This window comes from Aulonocara sp. 'chitande type north' Nkhata Bay, linkage group LG18, assembly GCF_057382095.1.
Source record: "Aulonocara sp. 'chitande type north' Nkhata Bay isolate Kocher_YH1m ecotype deep benthic linkage group LG18, A_spYH_male_GT1.1, whole genome shotgun sequence".
In the NCBI taxonomy this organism is placed as follows: domain Eukaryota; kingdom Metazoa; phylum Chordata; class Actinopteri; order Cichliformes; family Cichlidae; genus Aulonocara; species Aulonocara sp. 'chitande type north' Nkhata Bay.
The window spans coordinates 32,387,690-32,413,846 of record NC_141361.1 but is presented as its reverse complement, the minus strand read 5'-3'; the positions used below and the strand labels follow the sequence as shown (position 1 = coordinate 32,413,846).

General features: G+C 44.6%; 2 protein-coding genes across 3 annotated transcripts in view; one reads left to right on the top strand and one right to left on the bottom strand.

The window, feature by feature from the left end:
* LOC147309010 (uncharacterized) overlaps window positions 1-19,388 on the bottom strand; it is a 51,596-nt gene extending 32,208 nt beyond the window's left edge. Inside the window, exons 1-2 of the mRNA XM_086271506.1 lie at window positions 19,355-19,388; window positions 14,648-14,901 (exon numbers count right to left, since the gene is read on the bottom strand). Coding sequence (XP_086127632.1) covers window positions 14,648-14,901; window positions 19,355-19,388 — 288 coding nt within the window. The remainder of the gene's footprint in view (window positions 1-14,647; window positions 14,902-19,354) is intronic.
* rbfox3a (RNA binding fox-1 homolog 3a) overlaps window positions 1-26,157 on the top strand; it is a 611,006-nt gene that overhangs the window by 344,606 nt on the left and 240,243 nt on the right. The gene's annotated exons all lie outside the window — the stretch shown is intronic.

Sequence of the window (26,157 nt, the reverse complement as noted above, 5' to 3'; positions counted from 1 at the left end):
TAGCAAGCACTGGCACCGGGATGCCAGCTTCTCTTCCTCTGTCCCTCCTTTACGAATGCAATATCAAGCTTGGCACCGAGATGCCTGGTTCTTCTTTATCCCTCATTCGCAAATGCAGCAGCATGCTTTCTAATATAGAGTTGCCAGTTTCTATGCATTTATCACAGCAATGCAGCAGTGAATCCTTCTACCGCCACGATGCCAGCTTCTCTGCATCTAGCCCTCACATGCTAAGCAGCAGACGTTCCTATCAACACCAAAATGGCAGGTTCCGTGTCTCTATTCCCTATTTGCAATGCAGAAAAAGCTCTTTGCCCCGAGTTGCAAGGGTCAGTTCCCTAAGCAGCTCACCCTTCTGGTACCGAATTAGCAGCTTCTGCCATCAATCACTTGCACAAAAAAAAAAAAAAAAAATTCCTCTCTCCATGATGACAGTTTCTCCATTTTGTCCTGTCTTCCACAAGGTGTAGCAGCAAATCATTCCGGTACATCCCAGTTTTGCTGCCATCTTTCCTGCCTTCACAAAGCAAAGGTTAACCTTTGTGGCACCGGGATGCCGGGTTCTGTCCTCTATCGCTCACTTTAAGACAACCAAAATGCGCCATGCGCATAATTCTTCATGGGGTCCCTTCACTTCTCACGTGCTTTCACCAGCATCATCAGGCATCCACCCTCGACATAATCATTCGAGACCGCTCTCTAAGTCGACTGCATCTAAATGCCTTATCATCTCCCACGAAGTCCAGTGGACTCGCACTCTGCTCTCAGACAATTTTGGGGGCTATTATTATACAGATTATTTTCCTCTAATCAGTCTTTCAATTCATCAACTCTTCCCAAGTGGCTGCTGTTCTTCTGTTCATTCAGAAATCAGCTAAGTCGTTATTGTTACCTTATCTGAAGTAATTAACCAGCTAAGCACCCCCTCTCCATCTTCTACTCAAAGACAAGCTCACAAGCTTTTCAAGCCGCCATGCCCTACTTCAAATCTCAAATTCAGCATTCCTCTCTGTCAGAGCTTCAGCTCAAAGTCGAGCCATGTCGCTACCCGATCGAGGGTTCCCCTCTTTCATCTATTAAGATTTCCGTTGTTTGCAACTTCCTTTGATCTCTTCTCCTGCCATTCCTTCCTAATTGTCTGAGCTCATCCACTCCACACCACGGAGCGAGGTTCGCTCTCCCTGCGCTCGTCTTCGTCCTCTTCTCCTTCTCTCTCCCCAACCGGTCTCAGCAGATGGCCCCGCCCCTCCCTGAGCCTGGTTCTGCCCGAGGTTTCTTCCTGTTAAAAGGGAGTTTTTCCTTCCCACTGTTGCCAAAGTGCTTGCTCATAGGGGGGTCATATGATTGTTGGGTTTTCCTCTAGACATCATTGCAGGGTCTTGAGGCGTCTGTCACTGTGGCTCGGTGCTGTATAAACAAGTCGAATCGAAAATCAAATTATTCCGCTGACGTCTTCGACCTTTGTATCGCACAGTTATTACTGCTTCTAGGGGATGCCTTCTTTGGGGATCTGCCAGGCCCGGGAGCCATCGCCAGTCCCTTTCGAGGCCTTCCCCAAACCGCAGCTCAATTCATGTCCAAGCATTTAGCTTTACCTACTTAAATGCTGCCAAACCTAAAATGAGGACGTGGGCCCAGCTAGTGAAATCTATATTCACAATACACAGAGAATAATCAGCATAAACTGCACAGGATGGTCCATAGTGATTTACAACAGAGGTTCCCTGACTGACTTTCCCCAGAAGTCTATTGTGTCTTTAACTGCTAAATCTGTTTCCTCGTAGAGGCGATGAGCTGTTCTGACAGATACATACAGAAATGTCCGTTTTACTGAAAAACAAACAAACAAAACTGTAGGGATACAGAGGAATGTCCCAGCTTTACACTGGGACTTACATCTTTCATTTGTGGATCGGTGTGAAGCTGTCAGCTTGAAAATTGTCTCTAAACTCCTGGTGCACATTTAAGGGTTTGTAAGTGAGGTTTACCTTACAAATCTTAAATCACATGTAATTATTATTAAAAAGGATTTGTAAATCTCATATACACATAATTTATTCATAATAGAACACGGAAAACAAATCAAATGCACCATTTCAAGAAAAGCCTATTTTGAAATGAAAATAATTTGTGACAGGGCCGTGTTTCGCTAACCCTCTTTGTCTGTCTGTATCCATGTCGTGTCCTTCTTTTTGTTCTCATTTTGAAAATAAAATAAGAAACTTTTATCTCAAGGCATCATCTGTTGGTTTTTTTTGCTCAGTGACCATAACATCTCACACTCCCTTCAGCGCTCTTCTGCTTTTTCTCCCTCTGATGAGGGAGTGGTGATGACATCACTCAAAGATGGGGGAAAGTTCCTGAGCAGGCCAGTTATGAGGCTCTAAGTGTAGTATTGATTAGCTGTCCACATCACTGCCTGTGCACATACAACAGAGGAGAGTCGGACCAGGCTGACCTCTCATCACCTTTCTCTCGGGTTCCCATCCTGACACACACACACACACACACACACACACACACACACACACACACACACACACACACACACACACAGAGCACAGAGCACAGACACACACACACACACACACACACACACACACACACGCACACACACACTGTTTCATGCTTTCTTTCTAATGTTGAGACAAGACATAAAACCTAAAAAGCTGTGTGACAGGCCTCAAACCAACCGTCTCCTTATTCTAATTCCCGTGAGCGCTCCAGGCTGATGCGGTCGTTATCCTGAAGTCAGGAAGATGTGTTTGGTTTGATTTTGGATTCTTACAGTGTGACTGTTATAGAGAACAACAGGATGTTTTGATATCCTGGGTGTATCATTTTACCGCAATAACTGTCTTTGACATGCGTGTTCTTTGTCACATGCAGTTCATTTAGCTTCCACTCTGAAATCATGAAATAACCCAGTTTTTCTGCTTTGCAGCAGAGAGTCAAAAAAATGTTCCCGTCATTCAGTTGGCTTTGTTTATTTAATGCGTTTAACAAAGCAGGTGAGTATATGCATGTATTCATGTGAAAGATGAGCGACTCTTAATGTGGTCATTGTTAATCAGTGATTACAAAGCATGCAGTCAGACAGGTGTGGCTGCACAAACACTAAGCAGCAGTATTCTTATTATTAAGTAAGAAGTAGAATTCATTATTTGTCAGTGTGTTCATTTCATTTAGAGCAGCATAAGAACAATCAGCAGTGCTTTACATTTCCCTGCATGCAGCCAGTGCCTAATTGCAGCTAATTACCGGTGGCTGCCATGTGGAATATGATATGTCTTCTTTCTGCAAGCCATTCCTGGTAATTACAGATATATCATGTCACCCAGTGAATGATTATTACATAAAGGTTCCCCCGGTGGCTCTTTTTCCTTTGGACAGAGGAGAGAAATGGCCCACATCCACCTGGACCAAGCTGGTCCAGTCCTTCCCATTAAGGCCAGACCAGTCCAGACCGATCGAGGCCACGCTGCAGGGTGGCATATGGGGTGGGCCCTGCGTGCCAGAATCCTGGCAGATAGTGCAGGATGAGAAAGAATGTAGGCCAGTGAACACTTGAACCCTGGACAGAGAGCACTTTAATCTTTACCTGCATGACAAACGATGACAACACCGAGAAGTTTGGTGGAAAACATCTAGACGAGGAAAACTGAGGAAGGGACTAGAAAGGCTGGACAAGAGTGTGAAATCAACAAATGTGTCAGTGCATGCTCAATTATCAGGTAAGGAAATCCCAAAAGGTTGATTCTGTTCATGTGGACAGAGAAACATTTCATCATCATCCAGGTGACGCCTTCAGTCTCAGCTGACTGCAGGTTTGCAACCTTATAAACTGTACAATGACTGAAACTGCTGAACACTGTGAGGTCAGTGTGTTGGTGCTTAAAGTGATTAATCTGAATATTAATGATCAAGTCATTTTCTTCATATTATTGTAAATGTTTGTCCCACTGAAAACGTCACATCTCATCTACTGATGTGTGGAATTAAAAATAGCATTTCATGCAGACAACAAAAACAATGAGAGGGAGCAGCTGGCACAGACGGGCCTGTGATACAGCACATTTCTGATCTAACTGACCACTCACAGCACTTTACACTACAGGCCACATCTAACCACACATACGGTGCTTTGGTGGGCACACTGTAAGCACTCTGTCCGCCTCCCATCCATGGATAGTTTAGGATCAGCAGTTAGCCTAAGACACAGGATTCTGGGGACCTGAGGGGAACCCACAAACCACTACACAGCTGCTCTGTTATATATGACGGGTAGGGGTGCAACGATACAAAAAATTCACGGTTCGATATTCTTTCGATACAAAAAAATGTTCATGGTTTTTTAATTTGTCATTTATTAAAATTATAAATATATATTTTAACTCAAAAGTACAGTTTTTAAATTTAATGTTGCTGAAACAACAAAGTAATAAAAAAATAAATCTATCTGATGGAGAAATCCATCATCTTTGGAAAAGAGAGTTTATTACAGAGAAATGGCTCTTTCCAAAATAAAAGCTATACTATATGCTTCTTCTGGGCTATATTCTCAGCAGCATATTAAACATATCAGGTCCCCATAAGGAGAATCCTGTGCTAACAGCTGTCTAAATGACTCGGGTAAAGTTAGTAGCATGCTGCTTGTTGTCTGCTTCCACTTGTCTTTGCACTAGGATGATGTCGGAGTAAATGTGCAGTCATATTCGTTGTGTTCCCACTAGTGCTGTCAGCGTTAATCTCGTTAAAATGACATTAACGCCACAACACGGCAAATCTCCGTTAACGAGCTACCGCGGATCGCCCCATGCGTGGGCCTGGACAGCCAACACGTTAACGAGATAACTGCGCTAACACACTAGCTCCCACCCATGTAATTGAGCATTGCGTGGCACATCCGACATACTGTTTTACTTTAGTCTTACCTTCAGGGTCATACGTCACATGAAAACCAAAATAGTTCCAAAGGCCAGATCTGAATGAGGGTGGGGGAGGTTCAATTTGCCATGTTGCAACGAGCTTAGCTTCTGTCTCTCTAGCTTGCCCTGTGCTCAGTGAATCTGCGTTTGACTACTCCGCCTAGGCTGCACTGTCAAACGCAGATCCACTGAGCACTCAACACAGACAGCATCGTCAGAAGGAAAGCTGATAAAATAAATGAAACATTTTGTATTGTTCGATACATATGCGTACCGAACCGAAAGCACTGTATCGAACGGTTCAATATCCATACGAGTATCGTTGCAAACCTAATGACGGGTGAGAGCTGCTCTTATCATATATTTGAGCCAGAGCAGCTGTTTCTGCAATATCTCAGTGATCATTTGCACTAGTCATTATTAATGATGGGATAAAAAAAAATCTAACAACAGCTTCATGTAGAGAAACTAACATACGTTGATGATACAGCGCTCTGAAAAGAGATTTTAAAACACTCTCGATGAATGAAATGATTTCAGATTTAATCAGATTACAGTGACAATATCAACTATTATAATGTCAACACAGTCAATGAACCTGAATAACCCATCGTATGACTCGATGATGAAGAGAAGTGTGAAGAAAGTCATCTTTATGGCTCCTGCATTACTTTCTACAGACCCACCCTCACCCACAATGAAGCTGCCCATGTGAGTGTTTTGGAAAGGACCCGATGGCAGGTGGTGAATTACACACAGAGAGAAGAGAGCAGTTATGGAAGAGAAGCCGAGGAAATAAAACCAGCTCTGTGTGACAGAAAGAGAATGAAGAGACATGAAGGTGTGTGTGTGCATGTGTGTGCACGTGTGCGTGTGCGTGCATGTGTGTGTGTGTGTGTCTGCATGTGTGTGTGTGTGTGTGTGCATGTGTGTGTGTGTGTGCATGTGTGTGCATGTGTGCGTGCATGTGTGCGTGTGTGTGTGAGCGTGTGTGTGCATGTGTGTGCATGTGTGCGTGTGTGTGTGTCTGCATGTGTGTATGTGTGTGTGCATGTGTGTGTGTGTATGTGTGTGTGTGTGCATGTGTGTGTGTGTCTGTGCGTGTGTGTGCATGTGTGTGTGTGTGTATGTGCGTGTGTGAGCGTGTGTGTGCATGTGTGTGTGTGAGCGTGTGTGTGCATGTGTGTGTGTGTGTGTGTGTGTGTGCGTGCGTGTGTGTGCATGTGTGTGCAAGTGTGTGTGCGCGCGCATGTGAGCGTGTGTGTGTGTGTGTCTGTGCCTGTGTGCGTGTGTGTGCGTGTGTGTGTGTGTGTCTGTGCCTGTGTGCGTGTGTGTGCATGTGTGTGTGTGCATGTGTGTTGTGATCACATTGTTCAGGGTGTAGTTTTCTCATGGTGGTTTAAGTCTAGAGGAAGCTGAGATGGCGTCAGGAACATGTGATGTCATGTTAGTCATCAACAAACTGATGTGATTAGAGGGACTGAGAGCAGCTGGGCGTCTGCTTTTCTGCTCAGTCACATCAGTTTTTCTTTGTTGCTATGTAGGATTCATCTTTCCAGTAACTTAAAGGTGCTGATGCCATTTGGCAAGCAGGTAGATTCAGGGGGAAAAACACTGAAGGCGCACTGTAGGTGCAAAGGGTCTGATGTCTACACACACGTGTGCACATTGACCATCATCTACCAGCACTCTGCATCTCAGCTCCTCTTTAGCTGCTAATACATGCTAAAGCCTAACCAGGCAGCATTCACACACACACACACAGCTCCATTACCGGCAGTTCCCTGTGACTGAGGATTCCTATGGTAATGGTGATGTGGGGCTGCCCTGGCTGCCAGCTGGCTCACCCCATGAGTGATACTGTGTGTGTGTGTACATGTGTACGTGTGTGCGTGTGTGTGTGTGCTTGTGTACATGTTTGCGTGTATGTGTGTGTGTGTGCATGTGTACGTGTGTGTGTGTGTGTGCTTGTGTACATGTGTGCTTGTGTACATGTGTGCGTGTGTGTGCGTGTGTGTGCGTGTGTGTGTGTGTGTGTGTGTGTTTACATGAATGCAGCATGGGAGAGAAGCAGAAGAGGAAAAGAGGCGGGCTGGGAGTAGCAGGGGTGACAGAGGAGTGTGAGCGGGCTCAGTCTATTTGCTGCAGTGTGCTGTGCTCTTAAAGCTGAAGTGAGAATTACAAGCTGCTCTTTCTTTACCCCTGCCTCTAAAATAAGCTCATTTATAAAACATGACTCTTTACCTCTTGTCTCCTCCTCTCCTCCTTCAGCCCCTTGTGCACGATCCCTCCATCTTTGCGTTCCTTCATTTGCACATCCTCCCAAGGTTGATTTTCTCTCCCTTTACAACTGATGGGATGAGCATTTCATGCATGAAATGTCTTGTCCAAGTCCCCCGATACCTCTTGGCTTCTGCATACAAACCTAGAATCCAGTGATGTACATGTATCCTGGTGTTATGGTGTTTAATGATTTCCCTGGAATGAGCATTAGACAGACTGCATGTATCACTGGCTACATCAGCAGCATCTCTCTCACCCTTGCAGATCATTGCTGTGTGTGGCAGCCCTGGGTTGCATGTGCTCAGTTTTAGGTGTTCGTGTTCTTTGAGCCTGAGTGTATAATATCTCCTATCAGAGCAGGCATGTTAGCTATTCAGTTGTTTCACACTAGACAGAAAGTGTGAAGCAACAGCCTCAGTGAGGCTCCTCACTGCTCACTTCACTCTGGTTTGGCCTTCTGTTCACTTCAGGATAAATCTGCTTTCTAAGCATTCAAACTAAAGCGCAGCATAGTGTGATTAGCAGGATATTACACCAATATGGTGAACAATGGAAATACTGATGATAACAAAAGCTCACGTCTTGTTCGGCTTGAAAACTTCGAGCAGACACTGAGAGTCATCGCTGTGCTGCTTTTAGCTCTCTGCTTACAAGATGTTTGTTTTTCTTCACTTATGAATTGAGCCTGGGCACTAACACAAGCCCACGAGTAACCAGGGTGTAAAATGTTTGATCAGTATGGACAGAGGCATATGGTGCACTCCCAGCCACTGTAGAATAATGAAGCTGTTTTTGCTTCCTTCCATCTGATTTAACCAATATTTGTGTATTGTGAATAATTCAATGGATTTTCTGCTCGTTGCAAAGTGCCAAGCCTTAACTCTGCATGTATAACTGAACATATTTATGCTGATCTAATTGTTTTACACTTAGATGGCTTTGTAGTGCTTAGTCTCTGGAATAAACACACCAGCAGAAGCAGCCTCAAAGCTTAGCAACCCCTCCCTGTTTCCCCAGCAGCCTCGTGGGAATCCTCTGAAAGCAGTTGCTGACCGAGACGAGTGAGGCGAGGTTCTTCTAGGCAAGAGAGAGTGGCATATTTCCAATCTCAGTATGAAGCAAAGTATGCACCATGCATGGTTCGCTTTAAATCATTTCTGTATTGTGGCCATTTGAGTTGATGCTTTAATGCAGGCAGCTGCAGGGACTCACTGGGCAGACTGGGAAACAACAGCCTCTCACTCTGAGGAACAGCTTTTCGTACAGATGCACCAACATATCTGCAGATTCCTGTACAGCATGTTTATGTCATTTATCCAAGTGTCTGAGCCTCACAGTGGTCAAACATAAACAGTCCAATCAAACACACAACAGACGTAACCTAAATGTAAAAACTGTCTATAAAAGCTTTGATGAAGATGAGCGCACACTTCCTGCCTCCAGTGTCCTGCATCCTTTTTTCTCAGTCTCTTACTCAGCCTTTACCTTTAGAAGTTAAACTTCCTCCCAGCATTGTTGTTTCTGCAACTTTCTCCACTATGTTCACCCTCGACATTCTCCTTCAGCATGTAACTGTTTGCATTCACCTCCAAAAGTTGATCCTGTTCATCTGGACGTAGCGTTTTCAGTGGGAGAAACGTTTCTTCGCTTTCTTTAGGAGCCTTTCAAGCTGGGATAACCACATTTACTCAGGGCCTTCTTGATGTTCTTCTGCCTCCCTGGCTGCTGTGTCTGTGGGGATGGTGTTCGCTCTGTGTGGTAGCGTCCTGATGACGCCCAGTTTGTGCTCCAGTGGATCATGAGAGTCAAACCTTAGATACTGATCCGTATGCGTAGGTTTACGGTACACGTCAGCTTTTAGATGTTCCACACTACTGATGGAAATCTGTTGGGGTGGGTACAGTTTCCTCTGCGGTGGGGTAGGGTGGGCTGCCCTGGGTCCTGTGGGGCTTGGCAGTGCTGCTGCAGTAGGCCCCGGTCTGGATGGACCTGGGCTCCCTTGCCTTGGTGGGTACCAGAGGACGGGGGTGCCTACTGGGGTCAGCGGGGGAGCTGGCCCTAGGGAGGGGCATCCACCCCTCCCTCCTTTTCCTCCTCATCCCCGGCTACCTCCCTCTTCCCGCTCCACCACACTCACCCACACAGGTAGGGCCTTGGGGTGCGGGTGTGTCACCAGGGTGCAGGGGAGATATCCCCCCCCCTCTGTTCCCTTCTGGCCACCTGTGCCTCAATTTTATCTCATAACTTAGACATCCACATTACTTACACTCTCATAACACATACATATATATAGGGCCTTGAGGGTGGGCACGTTAACGGCATCCAGTGGACGGTCTGTGTACTCAAACCTACCTCTGGCGCCAGTGCCCACCTCTCAACTTTAAATCCATGTAGACACTGAGGGTTCTCGGGAGGGGCCGTGCTAACACCTGCTGCTCTCTGGCAGCAGCACCATGCTCTCCCTTGTTTTAAATGCACTTTAGAACAACACGCAGCAACACTACACATGAGCGGGAGGAGGGAGGTATGGGGTCTTCACACACCCCCGTTCTCTACTACCCATCGGGGCGGGGGGGCTGGGAGGAGATGTTAGCTGTCCGATTGGCCTCCCTGCTGCTCCGGAGCCTGGGACGGTCCGCTTGCCTCCACCCCGGGGGGAAGGGTAACATCTCTTGGGTCTGGGTTCTGCTTCCCCCTCTGGGGGCGAGGGTACCTGGACCCGGGGTATAGAGTATGTTTGGGGAGTGTGATTGTGTGTACATGTCCATTTATATCAATCCTTACGTTGGGTGAGTGCTGAGTGTTTGTATATGAGAGCATGGGGGTGGGAATGCATGTTTGTGTCTGTGTGTGCCTGTTTGTCTGTGTCTATATGTCAGGTCGGGTCTTAGACTCCACCTCTCTGGGAACTCCCAGGCCCTCCAAAGCCTATCTCCCCTCACCACACTCCCTGCTGGTGATTGATGCCCTCAGGGGTCGGTGCATTGGTGGTTCTTGGTGTCCGGGGCTGGGCGCTCAGGTATGTACCAGCTCACTCCCGGTGGCTACTTGGCGGGGCCTGGCGCCTGTTGCTCGGTCAGGCCTCCTCCGGGGTGCGGGGGGCCCTCGGGCCTCCGGCCTCCGGCCTCTGGGCCTGCGGCTCGGTTCACTCTGGCACAGCTGGCTGCCGGCAGAGCCGGCGGGCACGCCGGTGCAGCCCCCTCTAGCTTCTGCTCGGTAGCTACTGGGTGACGCCTCGTCTGGGGATCCTCAGCCCTTCCCATGAGGGTGGCATGGATGCCCCTCCGGTGGTCCTCCTTGGGCTCTCGCACTCTGGGGCCTCTGGATGTCTGGGGCCTGGATCTCCTCCATGCCTGCTTCATGCTCTGGGGGACAGGGCTATGGCTCTCTACATCCTCTTGCAGACCGTTACATGTGGAAACCATTTGAATACAAGCGCACTGATCCACACAGGTGTGCACACGGGTGTTCACTGTTCGTAGACTTAAATTACACCTTTCTTGGCTGCTACTTCAAAGCACATTGTGCGCTGTCTGTCCTGCTTGCTGCACAACAACATTCAATATTTAGTATTTACTGCTGTTTACACTTAGCTAGATTAACGTGATGGTGTTATGTTTAGTATGTTGCTTTGGTTTTTTTTGCTTGTTTTCTATTCTTTTTCTCCCAACAGGCGACCGTGGCTCAGGGGGTTGGGAATCGCATCTGCAACCGGAAGGTCGCCGGTTCGATCCCCGGGCTCTCTGTCCTGGTCGTTGTGTCCTTGGGCAAGACACTTTACCCTACTTGGCTACTGGTGTTGGTCAGAGGGGCCGATGGCGCGATATGGCAGCCTCGCTTCTGTCAGTCTGCCCCAGAGCAGCTGTGGCTACAACTGTAGCTTCCTCCACTAGTGTATGAATGTGACAGTGAATGAATAGTGGTATTGTAAAGCGCTTTGGGTGCCTTGAAAAGCGCTATATAAATCCAATCCATTATTATAACAGGTGATCCAGGAGATTTTTTTTTCCCTCTCTCACTGTCCCTCTCCCCTTCTGTTTTTCTTTTCCTTCCTCTTTCTTTCTCCCTTTCCTATCTCTCACTCATGTCTGTCCCGTCTGTAACAACTGAAAATAAAATAAAATAAATAATAAAAACAAAGGTCGATCAAATGGACCAATATGGCAATGCCACGATGATCCATTTGGCAAAATAAATCCATTGGGTCTCCTTGTTGGTCTTCAGACAACAATTCTGACGGCTAAAAAACCAAAGGGGACAGGCAAAAAAAAAAAAAAAAAGGGGGAAAAAAAGGAAATCTCACAGTCTAAGAAGGCTAACCTGCCACTTTTCATATCCTCCCTGGTGAATTTGATGAGTCGGTCCACCGAGTTAATGTGATCCGTGAATTGTGGTACGTCCTGAGATTTGATTTTCACCCAGGTGTCATCCACAGACCTGAACCAATGGCTTGGTGGTGTTCCAGGGTAGGATAGCAAAGCCCTCTTTTCCACTTCTTCCATGTACAAATTGGCCGCAATGGGTGAAACTGGGGAGCCCATGGCACACCCATGTTTCTGTCTGTTGAACTGACCCTTGTATGTGAAGTAGGTGGAATGAAGACACAGTTCAAACACACTTGGTCGATGCTGAGAGCGGTCCTGCTGCTGAGGTTGGGGTCATCCTGTAATCTCTTACGAACTACCTCCAACGCTTCTGTGACTGGGATGCAAGTGAAGAGAGATGTAACGTCGTACGACACCATGGTTTCATCTGCCTCCATCATGACATCTCTCACCTTCTCAATACAGGGTGTTCTGGAGGTGGTGTTCAGAGCTGCCCACCAGCGGGTTGAGGATCGAAGCCAGAAACTTGGAGATGTTATAGGTGACCGAGTTGATCATGCAGACAATTGGTCTTAAATTGTTCCTTCAGTGAGACTGAAGAAGTCACTTGGATGAGTGACGAAACGTTTCTCCCAATGAAAACATCCAGATGAACAGAATCAACTTTTGGAGATTTACTTACCTGGATGATTGAGCATGCATCAAGATGTTTGCATTCACATGTAAGCCGAAAACTGTGCCATTCTTCACAACTCCATTTAAATCTGGCATTTTCATCAAAACCAGAAGACTCGGTGGGGTTTCCTGTTCGCTTATTTGCTGGACTATAAGCAGAGCGTGATGATGAGATCCTCTAATGAACTGCATCCTTCCCCGTATGTTGCCTCTTTTACCAGTGTCTCAGTGGACTTCAGCAGATGTTTCCTCATAAATACTTCCTGGGGACAGAGTATGTTGTCTGCCTCATGCTAGCTCATGGCTCAAAGCCTCATTGGCTGAGCAGCCGGTTAAACGGGCAGGAGCAGGCAGACCCACCTGTGCAGCTGTCTGCGGTGGAACACCAACAGAAAGGAAAGACTAGATAAAGGATGCTACAGAACAGAGAGATGGTAGAAAAGTGGGGGTAAGATAAAAGCCAGAAAGTTCCAGAAGTAATGAGAGCTAACAAACTAAAAAACAAAAGATTTGGAAAGATGTCTGTCAGAGAAAAGACTAAATAGACAACGATGTGCCTGCTGTGGGTGCTCGGCCCACATCAGTGTCATTCATGGACCTGACGGTCCAATCGCTAGCCGCTGAATCTTTGGGACACAGAGCATCATTCCATGCAACAACACCCCTTTTCACTCTCTTTGTGTTTATACATGCCTGCTTCATTTAATCAATTCAATTCGTTTTTTTATAACGATTAGTAATAATTAAACTCTCTTCTATAGTGTGTCTCTTGTTCTGTCTTCCTCTGCTCTGATCTCTCCTTCTTTTAAGAAAATCATATTTACATGCATGTACCTTTACACAGTAACTAAAGGATGTCTGTGATTAAACACTATGGACGATGAAGCAAGGAGATAGAAATACTTAAAGTATTTAAATGGGGAGAAACGACCTAGTCCCTTTTTATTCTCTGACACAGTAAAAAGAAAAACGTCTGTAATCCAGCAGAGATTACACTGAGAGATAACAGTCAAACATATGGGCTCATCAGACGTTTTCCCACTTTCAGAGTTGAAGTATGAATAAATATCTACAAAAGTTTATCCGCATGACTGACTTATTGGACAGAAACGTACATGCAAATGCAAACTTTGAATCAGACAGTTAATCGATCTGAATTATTGATACTTGCTGGTTGGATTAGAGTTTTGGTTGTTATGGTCTGTGTTTTTGTCTGTCAGCTTTACGCCTTTCACATTTCTGCTAAAGCTTCTGTTTTTGTTTGGACTTTTAAGACTTGAAGACGAGGAAGTTTGTGTTTGTGGAGGTTATTAATAATTTTGTTTCCTCGTATTTTGGTCAGTTGTTGTTTCCTCTCTACCCACTCGAGTCCTTCTGTCAAGTGTCTGTGTTCAGTTTTTCCCTGTTAAGTTATTTCCTGTGTCATGTTAGTCCTTTGTAGCTTGTGCCTTGCTGATAATTTTACTTCCTTTGTTAATGCTGAACTAATGAATCAAACTATTCACTTTAGCTAAAGTTATTAAATTAGCTAAAGATTTGGGATGCTGTGTAAGACATAAATAAAGCTCAAATACAAAGGTTTGGACACCGTTTTGCATGTTTCCCTACTGTAGGGGTCTCTGCAAGCATGCAGGGCTCTGAGAGGGTCCAAGATGACAACTTTGGAATTCTACTAGAAACAGTCGATCATGTTTGTCAAAGCTGAATTCAACACAAACTACGCTAAATTAGTGTTTTTAGCTAACAGCTACAATAAACATAAAAGTTACTGTACGGCTATCACATGTTAACATGACGCTTCTTCTTATACATGTAATACATTTATTACCAACCTGAGAGTTTATCTGCTGGTCATTCGACATGACGAATAACTTCTGAGGTGTTAATCCAGCTCAAGATGCTGTAGATTCCCGTCAGTAACACTCTCGGTCCGCAGGTAAGACTGAGTTCTATTAATCTGCGCTCGATTATTCTGGAACCGGATGTAAGTCCCAAAAAGCTGAATTTTGGAACTGAAACTGAATGGTGAGAAGTGAAACTGAAATTATTCAAGAGCCACCTTTTTAAAGGATAAAATACAGTTTCAAAGCAAATTAATTCATTTTCAAAATATAAAATTCAGTTTCAATTGAGTGACGATCACTTTCAAACCAATACATTGAATTTCAAATTAGGCTAATTTAAATTCATTTTTAAAAAGAATTTAGTGGAGAGGTAGGTAAGCAGGCATCAGTAGGAGATGTCCAGAACACCTCGCCCAAGAGCAGCCCATGGGGTCATCAGATGCCCGAACCAACTCTAGTGGCTCCTTTTGACGTGGAGGAGCAGCGGCTCTACCTCATTCTTCGGTCACTACCCAGAGCTCGTAACCATATGAGGGACACAGATCGAGCAGCAAATTGACAGCTTCACATTTGTGCTCTGGTCTCGACTCACCACGATGGAGTGGTACACAGCGTCCACATCCATGCAGACGCCATCCCGATCCATCTGTCCATCTCTCACTTCCCTTCTCATACATGAACAGGACCCAGTGTACACAAACGCCTCCGTTTGCAGCAACATCTGGTCCCTGACCTGGAGTGAGCACTCCATCCTTTTCCAGCTGTGGACCATGGCCCCAGATTTGGAGGTGCTAATTCTCATCCCCACTGCTGCAAACCACTCCAGTTCAAACTGGAGGCCACCACCTGATAAAGCCAACAGAACCACATCATGAGCAAACAGCACAGATGAGCCTTCTGGGAACATTGGGAAAATGAATAATTTGATGTAAAACTTTCATTTTGATGATAGTTATTCAGCCTAATAATGTGATGGGAAGTTTGTTTCAGATCGTTATTAATCTTATCCAAAACAAAGTGAAGTGAACTAAACCCTGACCCTAACCATAGCCTCCTACATCTGAGAATTTGGGGGAGATAATATTCAGGTATGTGAGAGTCCCTGTGACCAAGGAAAAGTACAAATGTTGGATTTCATGAGTTCTAATTTTATTGGAAAAACGATTATGTCCAATTTATAGAAAAGACTGATATTTGTGAATCATTTGTTATTTGATTAAATACTTCCTGAATTTGTCGGTTCTTCCAGATACAGTAATATTTCAACATGCCTGCTGTCTGCAGATGTACATCAGCTCTGTTTGGTTCATGTAACTCTGATGGAGAGGAAATATAGTTGGCTGTGGTCACACTGCAGTAATGATCCTGCTTTTACTTGACAAACTCGTTGGTGGACACCTCTGATCCATGTCATGGATTACATGTATGGTGTCATATGTACTGCACAGGCACATGCATGTAGGCTTTCTCTGACCTACAATAAATAACTCGGACTAAAATCTGTGAAACACTTTTTAAAGAACGCACACAGTCAGCTCCACTGTTGTGTGTGTCAGTTAACAGTTTATTGTGCTGATATTTGCAGCCATCTGCAAGGCTAAGCATGTGTGTCTACTTGAGAGAAGGTTAGTGAGTGTAATGAAATCAGTATTCGTTATTATTTTCTTTACATGGCTTGTCAAGGCGCTTTTTTATGATTTGGAGCTGATCCATAAGGATGCTGAACAATCATTTGGCTGTGGATTGATACGTTTTCTCTAAACTAATCCAACAAACATTTGATCCCGGACAGAGCGGTGAAATAACTGCTTTGTATTACTTTTGTCTGTACTAACAGATGTGATCCTCTGAACTCAGTTCATCATATTTTTTCATATTTTGATGCTTCATATGTTAGTGGCTGATCAAGCATGTCCTGTTTCAGTTTAGCAAATGCAGCAAATACATAAATAAATCCTAAGTCATGGATGCTGCAGAAGGACTGTGTGAATCTGCACTTGGCTGAGATGCTGTGCTGCACACATTAGTCTCCACATGACCGGCGAGGAGAAATATAGGAAAGCACTGCAGCCTGTCCATGAGCTTTTATTGGCCTTTATGATATTCATCAGTGGTTATTAGTAACAGTGCTGACCAATCCACTGCTTGACTTGATGGGCTGTGGAGTCTTTATTGGGTTCTTTGGACTCCTTGATGAGGAGCGCAATTAAGTTCAGTTTCCAAAGAGCCGTAGTAGAAATAGCTCTGGGTACTTTTCATTATTAAAGCCGATCAAGTTGAGGTTAAAAAATGAGCTTCAAAAAATTATTTTATTTTATTCAGTATGTTAGAGTTGGTCAAACCCATTTTAGCATGTTGTGCTGTTCATTTTTTATTGTTTTGTATTCATTTGGGGATTTTTGTTTATTTTGTGGTAATGTATTAGTCAAGCAATAAATGCATTAATAAATAAACAAAGATTTAAGTGTTGTGATCACACAGATCTCTAACTCCATAGCACTTGATGCACGCTCATTCATCCAGGGAAGTAAGTCCCAAAGGTTGATTCTGTTCATCTGGATGTTTTCAGGGGGAGAAACGTTTCATCATCATCAGGTGACGTCTTCAGTCTCAGCTGACTGCAGGTTTCCCCAAACTTATAAACAGTACATTTGCATAATGACTGAAACCAGCCCAGTGAAGGAACAATGGGCTGGGAGGTCAGTTCCTTCATCATTAATATGCAAATTAAATGACCATTGATCAACAACCACTGATCAATGGCCATGAGTCCCATTCACAGAGAGTTGGGGAATGGCTGCAATCACAGCATTGTAAGATGGTGACAGATGTACCCTCAGGCCCCCTCCTCCATTCAGAGATGGTCTTTCCCTCCTTGACTCCGCCCTCAAACCAGCGTTCCTCCCGGTCCAGGATGTTACATCCTCATCACTGAACGAGTGTCCACTGGCCTGTAGGTGTAAATAGGCTGCAGAGTCCTGGCCTGACGAGGTGGCTCTGCTGTGTTGTGCCGTCCGCTTAGTCAGAGGTTGTTTGGTTTCCCTGATCTATGAATCCGATACTCCTGACACGTACGGGATCACTACAGGTTTTCTCTTAGGCAGCGGTTGTCCTTCTCTCCTGGATCGGAGCTTTCTTTAGGAGCCTTCCCAGCTTTGACAAAAGTCCAGCAGGGATAACCACATTTACTCGGGGCCTTCTTGATGTTCTTCTGCCTCCCTGGCTGCTGTGTCTGTGGGGATGGTGTTCGCTCTGTGTGGTAGCGTCCTGATGACGCCCAGTTTGAATTGTGGTACGTCCTGAGATTTGATTTTCACCCAGGTGTCATCCACTTATCTGAACCAATGACTTGGTGGTGTTCCAGGGTAGGATAGCAAAGCCCTCTTTTCCACTTCTTCCATGTACAAATTGGCCGCAATGGGTGAAACTGGGGAGCCCATGGCACACCCATGTTTCTGTCTGTTGAACTGACCCTTGTATGTGAAGTAGGTGGAATGAAGACACAGTTCAAACACACTTGGTCGATGCTGAGAGCGGTCCTGCTGCTGAGGTTGGGGTCATCCTGTAATCTCTTACGAACTACCTCCAACGCTTCTGTGACTGGGATGCAAGTGAAGAGAGATGTAACGTCGTACGACACCATGGTTTCATCTGCCTCCATCATGACATCTCTCACCTTCTCAATACAGGGTGTTCTGGAGGTGGTGTTCAGAGCTGCCCACCAGCGGGTTGAGGATCGAAGCCAGAAACTTGGAGATGTTATAGGTGACCGAGTTGATCATGCAGACAATTGGTCTTAAATTGTTCCTTCAGTGAGACTGAAGAAGTCACTTGGATGAGTGACGAAACATTTGTATACGAAATGTATACTAAAGTATGACAACATGAACTTTTGGCTGACTTCAGGTTTGCGGCATTTGATTGGAGTCTGGTCATTTCTGTTATACTGCAGTTAGCAGAGATGGGCAGTAAAACGCGTTACTGTAATCTGATTACTTTTTTCAGGTAACGAGTAAAGTAAGGGATTACTATTGCAAAAAGGGTAATTAGATTACCGTTACTTTCCTGTAGGAACGCTGCGTTACTGCGTTACTAAAACCGTGATTTTTTTTGCGAGTGTCTCACGACAGTGACGTAAGCGAGTGCGCTGTTAGTGACAACAGCTGTGTGCAGATCAACAATGGATGATATATCGAGTGCGGAGAGAGTATGAGCGTGCAGCGTTTAAAGCGTGGAAGTACTGACCTTACTTTGAGTTTGATTCCATAAAAAGTGACAAAAACATTAGTGTCCGCTGTGCGTGGGAAGAAAACTTCTTTTTACAGCGAAAAAAACCCCTAAACCTCCAAACAAGCACCGAGTAGCTACGACGTGATGGGAAACTCACAGAGAAACTCGCGGATTCTTCCACTGACCGCGGCACACCTGCACCAGGGTAAACCTCCGCCTGCCCCACTCCTGCTTTACAGGTGAAAATAGAGCAACAGGACCGCTGAGTCTTTGACTTTAATTATTTTCTGCTGTGTTTTACTTGCATCTATTTGAAAGACTGAGTGTAAACACAAAAAACTATTTTATTTTATGTGCTGGAATGTGCAGAAAATAGGTTTAAATGTTAAACTAATTTCTTCCAGTCAGAGAATGTTGCAGATAATTAAATTTTTGCTTGATGCATAAAGTTAAAAGATTAAAACTAATAAAACAAGTTTTAAAAAGAGACTTTTCCATTTGATTACATTTTGTATGATGGATTATGTAGAAAAAGTAGAATTGGGCTGAAAGATCTATCGCTTTATCACCTACTCAGGTTGTAAATCGTGTTTTTAAAAAGTAACTAAGTAACTAAGTAATTATACTTTTGAAAATAAGTAATCAGTAAAGTAACGGGATTACTTTTTGGGGTAAGTAATCGGTAATTAGTTACTGATTACTTTTTTCAAGTAACAGTTAACACTGGCAGTTAACTTCTTAATGTCACAAGATGTCAAGATTAATAGAGGAACAAACAAGCCTGTATGTGGTGTCAGAGGGACAGATGCCTGGGCAACATGGTTTCAAAGACAGGATTGGAAGAGGCAATAAAATGGTCTGGAGTTGGACTGTAGTGAGCACAGCTGACTCACTAAAGATGACAGAGGGTGTAAATGTGTGCATGTATGTGTGAATGTGGAGGGACACTCAATTCAATTCAGTTTTATTTACACAGCACCAAATCACAACAACAGGTGCCTCAGGGTGACCGTTGTCATCGATTCACTCAAAGACCTCCAGCTTCCAGCTTTCCATATGCACAGCTCACTCTCCTTTTCCTCCATCTCTTCTGTTCTTGCCATCAGCGCATCGGGAGTAGCAGACTGAGCAGTAATCCCTCGCTCATTCAAACACACAAACACACACACACACGCACACACACACACTGGACCATGAGGAATCCTCCCCACGATGGCTCAGAGGAGGAGCTGCAGTCAGACTGAATGTGATCCGTGTGTTTCAGAGAGGACAGCTTCGGTTATTTGCTCTCCTCCTGGCCCAGCAAACCGTTGTCACACTGAGTATTATGGATTTTAATCTAATTACATCCACAGACGAGCTCCTTCATCTGCTCACTCAGTGGCTCGTCTCTTACAGCTACTTAATTAAAGGCTGTGCTTGTGCGAGATCTTAATAAAAGTTTGTGACAGGTTTAGTTAAACACACTGAAACGTTGCTTCCAGCTGCTAAATTACTCTTTCATCTTCTGTAGAGAGAAAAGAGTCTTTCAAACTCAGGTGACTCCAGTAATCCATAAGAAATGTGAATAACTTTCATTGATATATGCAAAAATACAGAAACTCTGAATATTCCTGTTTAAAACGGAATATTTAACTTTTTTTTCATATTTATTTTCTTTTTCATTGCTTTATTTGACTTATATTTTTACTGTTCTTGAATATCTGCTAGTACTGAGTTTGATTCACTATTTAACAATAGCTGAGTTTGAAATAGGTGGAAATTCTGCGGCTGACACTAGAAGACATTTATGTTGGAACAGAAAGCAAACAGCCTCCAATGTTTCATCTTAACTAGAACAAAGTGTTTGGGTTCAGTGTGTGACTTTGTCCTTGCCCCTCACTTTACATTATTGTAAAGGTTGTGAAACTGACGGGAGATCTTCGCATTTTCTCCCTCCCCTTATCTTTCCTGCTCGGCTTTCTCATGTCTCTGTCTAGTCTTGTCTGCTTCTCTCCTGGAAGAGTCTCACAAAACTTCTCTAAAACCTAAAAGAGGAATTATGGATTTGATCAACTGGTCCCTGAATGCAACTGACACCCTCCTCTCGACAAGAAGCCTGGGAGAGCCCATTGAAGACATCTATCATTTTGGAACCATGATAACGGGGTTCTTGCTGATCGGCGCTGGCTTGGCCCTGGCTTATCGAAGAATACAGAAAGCGGAAACAGCCGATCAAATCCCCACAAGGCTGCTCGCTATGTGTTGATTGGAACGATGGAGTGAGCCGTGGTTTCTCAGAATGGGCTCATCAGACGCAGCACGGAGGACATCTTGGAGAAGCTTGCGGCTGCTGTGAGTGCTGAGACTCTGACAACATTGTGGACAGGCTCACGGCTGTCGTGAACACTTGTGCTCTATGAGCAAACTGGATAACATCGTGGAGAGGATCACTACTCTCCAATGGGAATGGTGAGGAACCAGTGATGGACATTAGATCGACTGTGAAATTGACATGCAGGGGTTCACACTAAAGCAAGAACACCACCACTATTTCATGCGGCTACCATATCAGCGCCAGCTGTGGTCTCAAGGCTGGGTCTGAATATACTGTGTTTAGACTCTTCGTTCCAAACGCCCTCGTGTGCTTATCTCCGAGGCCGAGTCTGGGCCCAGCGCTGGATGCATAGCTGCAGGGCAGGATGGCTGTGTCTGCATCGGCTTACTTCTCAGTCCTCACCCACCCCTGTTGCCTGTGACGTGCTTCATGGTGTTGTGATGTGGACATTTATGCGCTCTTTGTGCAGAAGAGCACATTTGTTTCCTGTTCTCATGCTGTCCCCCACAGGAGCCCAGCATGAGTAGAGGTCTCTTTTCCCCCTCCTCGACCATTGTATTTTACATTTCAGTGTTTTTCAATAATACTACCGGTCTCCGGCCTGTCTCCCCATTCTGCTGCAGGGCAGCTTGCATGTGACAAATACTGGCTTTCTTGAGATTCCTTAAAGTTTATCATACAAGCTAACATTTATTCATAGCTAATTCTTCAGTTCAGGCTGCTGCCACTTTAATAGTATGAATGCATCCACAAAGGAAGCATTATCCAATCAGAGAATACTAATTGGTGAACACAGTGAGGGGCCACATCAAAGAGGGGCCGTGGACACCATCCATAACAATACGTTTAATGTTTTTTTATGAATGTTTATCATTGAGTCGTTTAGGTGACAGTGTCTGTAAGGTAAATATCTCTCTCTTCTACAAAAGTCTTGATGTCCTTCCCGGCGTCGTGTTCAATACCACAAACATGTAGAGGAGCAGCCTGATGTTTCATATCACTGAAGTGGACAGCTGTTGGATAATATGTTCACTCTTCCTATGTTTTCATTTGATACAGTAGTTTTTCCATTTACACACCTACCAGCACAGCAGGTAGGTGTGCTGGTAGGTGTAAATAAAAACAACATTTTAACAATAAGAAGTTTGTCTACACATTTCTCCTCTCAGTTTAGGAGGTTGACTTTTTATTTAGTCACTGCAGGCCTTCACCTTCACACATCAAACAGAGCTTAAAAACAGTAACACATGAAAGACAGTCCGGTTTTTATTAAACAGACGAAAGAGGCAAAACTTTTTGCCGTAGTCTTTGAGGTTGAAGTGGGTCTGTGTTTTTTGTCTTGTGTTCAGCATTGGAACAAATGCAGGTGTCGAAGAGTTACGGTCGTGGTACTTCAGCATCAAGCTACCACTACAGAAGACAAGCGAGCATAAAGCTGTAACACGCTGTGGCAGCTCATTTCAAATTCAGCGCTTCTATCAGCTCAACACTAATTCAAACACAAACCGTTTGTGTGCGGTTTGTCTCACAGTGTGTTGCAGCTGAAGGTCTAGCTGCTGTATTTGACAGGGAGAGAAAAGAAAGAGCGCTAAGTTCACTCAGAGATGGAGAAAGATAAGAAAGAAGGAGAGGAGAGAGCTAAGGGTTAAAGAATGCTCAGTGGGGTTTGATAAAGTGTAAATTTAAGCTTACACTTAAGTCCTCGTGTTTTTAAATCAGATATTGGTTTGTTTTCATGTTGCAAACTAACCTGGATTAAATGTTTTAATTAAAGGTCCTCGTAGGTTGGTTTGCTGCTCTGTCATGGGTTTGCTGAATGGACTGATTCTTACGCAGTGCTTCTCCTCTCTCAGTATTCAAAGCTGTTAATACAACCTGCCACATTCACTCTCTTCTATGATTTTAAGTCCTTACTGACTAACATTCACACTCTGGTGGAGCAACTTAGACATATTTTAAGATGCAGACTAGGGGAATCGAACCACCGGCCTTTCGACCAGTAGAGGACCTGCTCAACCTCCTGAGCTACAGCCGCCCCAGCTTACCACAGAGTCAAAGTAACGAACAGTGTGTGGCTGGTGCTCAGTGGCTGTGCTGCTCATGGTCAGGCTACATAACGGGCTTTTCCCTCCTCACCATCTTCATACAGTTTAATATAAATACAGCATGAACAGTGCAGAGGACAAACACCAGGACAACTTATAAAACATCTGCTCGAATGCAGGTGTTTAAATCCACAAAGAGCAGAGACCAGCTGATCACAGCCTGTAGACTAGGACCGGAGCTCTCAGTAGAAATTATTGTGCGCTGTGTCCCACTTCAGCCACTTCCCTGCTCATTTTCCTGTTGGAGGCAAAGTCAGCCTTTAAAATGTAACAGAAAATAAAGCTGCTTATTATTCCCCCTCTTTCTCTCTGATCAGGTTCTATTTCACTGCTTCAACCTGGTTCAGAGTTCAATCACAATGAAAGAGTAGACTAACATAATTTTGTTTTTCTATCTACTAATATTACTTCATTGTGATTAATATAACACTAAGTTAGTAGTAGGTGGTAGAAGTGTACTTTGTACTTTTACTTGAGTAAAGAAGTTGTTTAAGTATTTTATCTTTTACTGGAGTACTTTTTAACACAGCTCAGCTGTACTCGCCACCTTTGCTCGGCACCATTGTTTGTGGAAGAATCAATACAGAGAGGATCTCCCAGTCTTCTTTTGAAAGTAATTCATCACGTTTGAAACACTGAGTTTCCTCAGCTCTGTGATGACTTGAACAAATCTCATTCCCCCTGTAAGGAAGAGGACTCCCTTACTGCATTTATTTATATAAGATAAGATAAGATAAGATAACCTTTATTAGTCCCACACGTGGGAAATTTGTTTTGTCACAGCAGGAAGTGGACAGTGCAAAAGTTATGACGCAAAAATTAGAATACAATAAGAATAAATACAGTACACAACTGTACAGAATAGAATAAAATACTATATACAGTAGAATAAAATAAAATAAATATACAATAAGATAAAAATAGAATACAAATACAAATACTATATACAACTGAGTAAAAATACAACGATGACAGAAAGGATTATTGCACTTAGTATTATTGCATATGTATGGATGTGTGTGCTTGATCAGTTAAAGTCTTTATTATGGAGTCTGACAGCAGTAGGGAGGAAAGACCTGCGAAATCTCTCCGTCCCACACCGTGGGTGCCGCAGTCTCCCACTGAAGGAGCTGCTCAGTGCTGTCACAGTCTGCTGCATGGGGTGGGAGATGTTGTCCAACAGGGATGACAGCTTAGCCGCCGTTCTCCTGTCACTCACCACCTCCACTGGGTCCAGAGGGCATCCTAGAACAGAGCTGGCCCTTCGGATCACCCTGTTCAGTCTCTTCCTGTCCCCAGCAGAGATGCTGCCGCCCCAGCAGACCACGCCATAAAAGATAGCAGAAGCCACCACAGAGTCATAGAAGGTCTTCAGGAGTGGGCCCTCCACTCCAAACGACCTGAGTCTCCGCAGCAGGTACAGCCTGCTCTGCCCTTTCCTGTAGAGGGCGTCTGAGTTATGAGTCCAGTCCAGTCTATTGTTCAGATGAACACCAAGGTACCTGTAGCTGTCCACAGCCTCAATGTCCATACCTTGGATGTTCAGTGGTTGCAGTGGAGAATGCTTGTGCCTGCGGAAGTCTACCACCAGTTCCTTGGTTTTACTGGCGTTGATCTGGAGGTAGTTCAGCTGGCACCAGTCCACAAAGTCTTGGGTCAGACCTCTGTACTCCTTGTCGTCCCCATCAGTGATGAGGCCGACTATTGCAGAGTCATCAGAGAACTTCTGCAGGAATCACTGGGTGGAATTGTGGGAGAAGTCTGCAGTGTAGATGGTGAAGAGGAACGGAGCCAGAACCGTTCCCTGTGGGGCCCCCGTACTGCAGACGACCCTGTCCGACACACAGCCCTGAGTCCTCACATACTGTGGTCGGTCGGTGAGGTAGTCCAAAATCCAGGTAGTGAGGTGATGGTCCACTCCAGAGTTCACCAGCTTGTCCTTCAGAACCGAGGGAAGAATAGTGTTGAAGGCACTGGAGAAATCAAAGAACATGATTCTCACAGTGCTCCAGGTGAGCGAGGGAACGATGTAGGAGGTGAATGACGGCATCATCCGCTCCAATGCCAGGCTGGTAGGCAAACTGAAGTGGGTCCAGTGATGAGCTTATTAGGCGCCGAAGCTGAGCCAGGACCAACCGCTCCAGGGTCTTCATCAGGTGGGATGTCAGAGCCACCGGCCTGTAGCTGTTAAGGTCCTTGGGGCGTGAAGTCTTTGGCACTGGTACAACACAGGAGGTTTTCCAGAGCTGTGGGACTCTTCCCAACCTCAGGCTCAGGTTGAAGAGGTGCTCCATCACCATCATATTATATGTATAGCACTTTAGAGCACACCTTTCACTTTATTAAAAGCACCTTATCAAGCACTTTATGAGCATTGCGCTTTAAGCATGGATTTGCACACAAGAAGTTTAAATATTTATTGACTATTTATTGGGAATTTTAAAATCAGTTGGTGGCCTTATTTCAGATCCTGCACAGCTGCTCCTCGTCAAGGAATGTGGTGGTTGTCTGTCAGGAGAGAAGAATGGTGATTGAGATTGTGATTAAGGTTTACCAGTAAGGAAAACTAATACAAATGTGTGTGTGAAATCTAGGGATAAAAGTGGTGCAATAAGTGTTTGTAAGTTAATGATTACTCACCTTTCTTGCCTGTGTCCTCTTCAAGGTGTTTGGGCAAATGTTTCCCCGGGGGTCCAGACACCATTTAAAGGTTCCGGGAGAGACCATTGGTAAAGAGAGTGTAGTGAATCTTGTTGTGCTTTGGTTTCTGGGTTTTTATAATACTGGGTTTGGTGTAACATTAAAGTGTAAAATATCTATTAATATGTAAATGTGAAATGTATTTATGTATTTATTTATTCTTATTGATATATTGTATACTGTGGTGGAAGGTTGGGATTTAAGAATTTACCTGAGAGTGGAATAATGGTTTAGTCTGTGATAGCTGAACATATTTAAGGCTGCCAGTTGTCATTAGAGGATGGATTTTTGTGCTGTGAAGAAGCTCGACAAGTTAATTGTTGTAAGGAGAGCTGTATAGCAAATAAATACTTTGTTCCACTACACTTGCCTCGGTCCGTCTCACTGTGTTTCCAGCCGCTAAGGGCCGCCCTGTTAAACCCCCCAGTTTATTTCATATCTGTTACGAGGACAATGTGGTCTGCTTATGAAAATTCCAGTGGAGATGGTCCAAACGTCTCGGGTCTTCTTGTCTCCCAACGATGTGAGGTCAGAGGTTGGAAAGGCCGTCTGACTCCACAGCCCACAGCCAAAGGGATCCACTGTCTCTGTGAGGCTTGATTTTCCTTTGCAAACAACAGTACAGGAAGGAGCAGGGATTTACAGAGAGACGTTATCTGCCCACCGTGGTCACAGAATATAGTCACAACATTATGTATAAAACATGAGGAGTATAGTAAAACAAGTATATCTTGTATAGAAAGATTATAT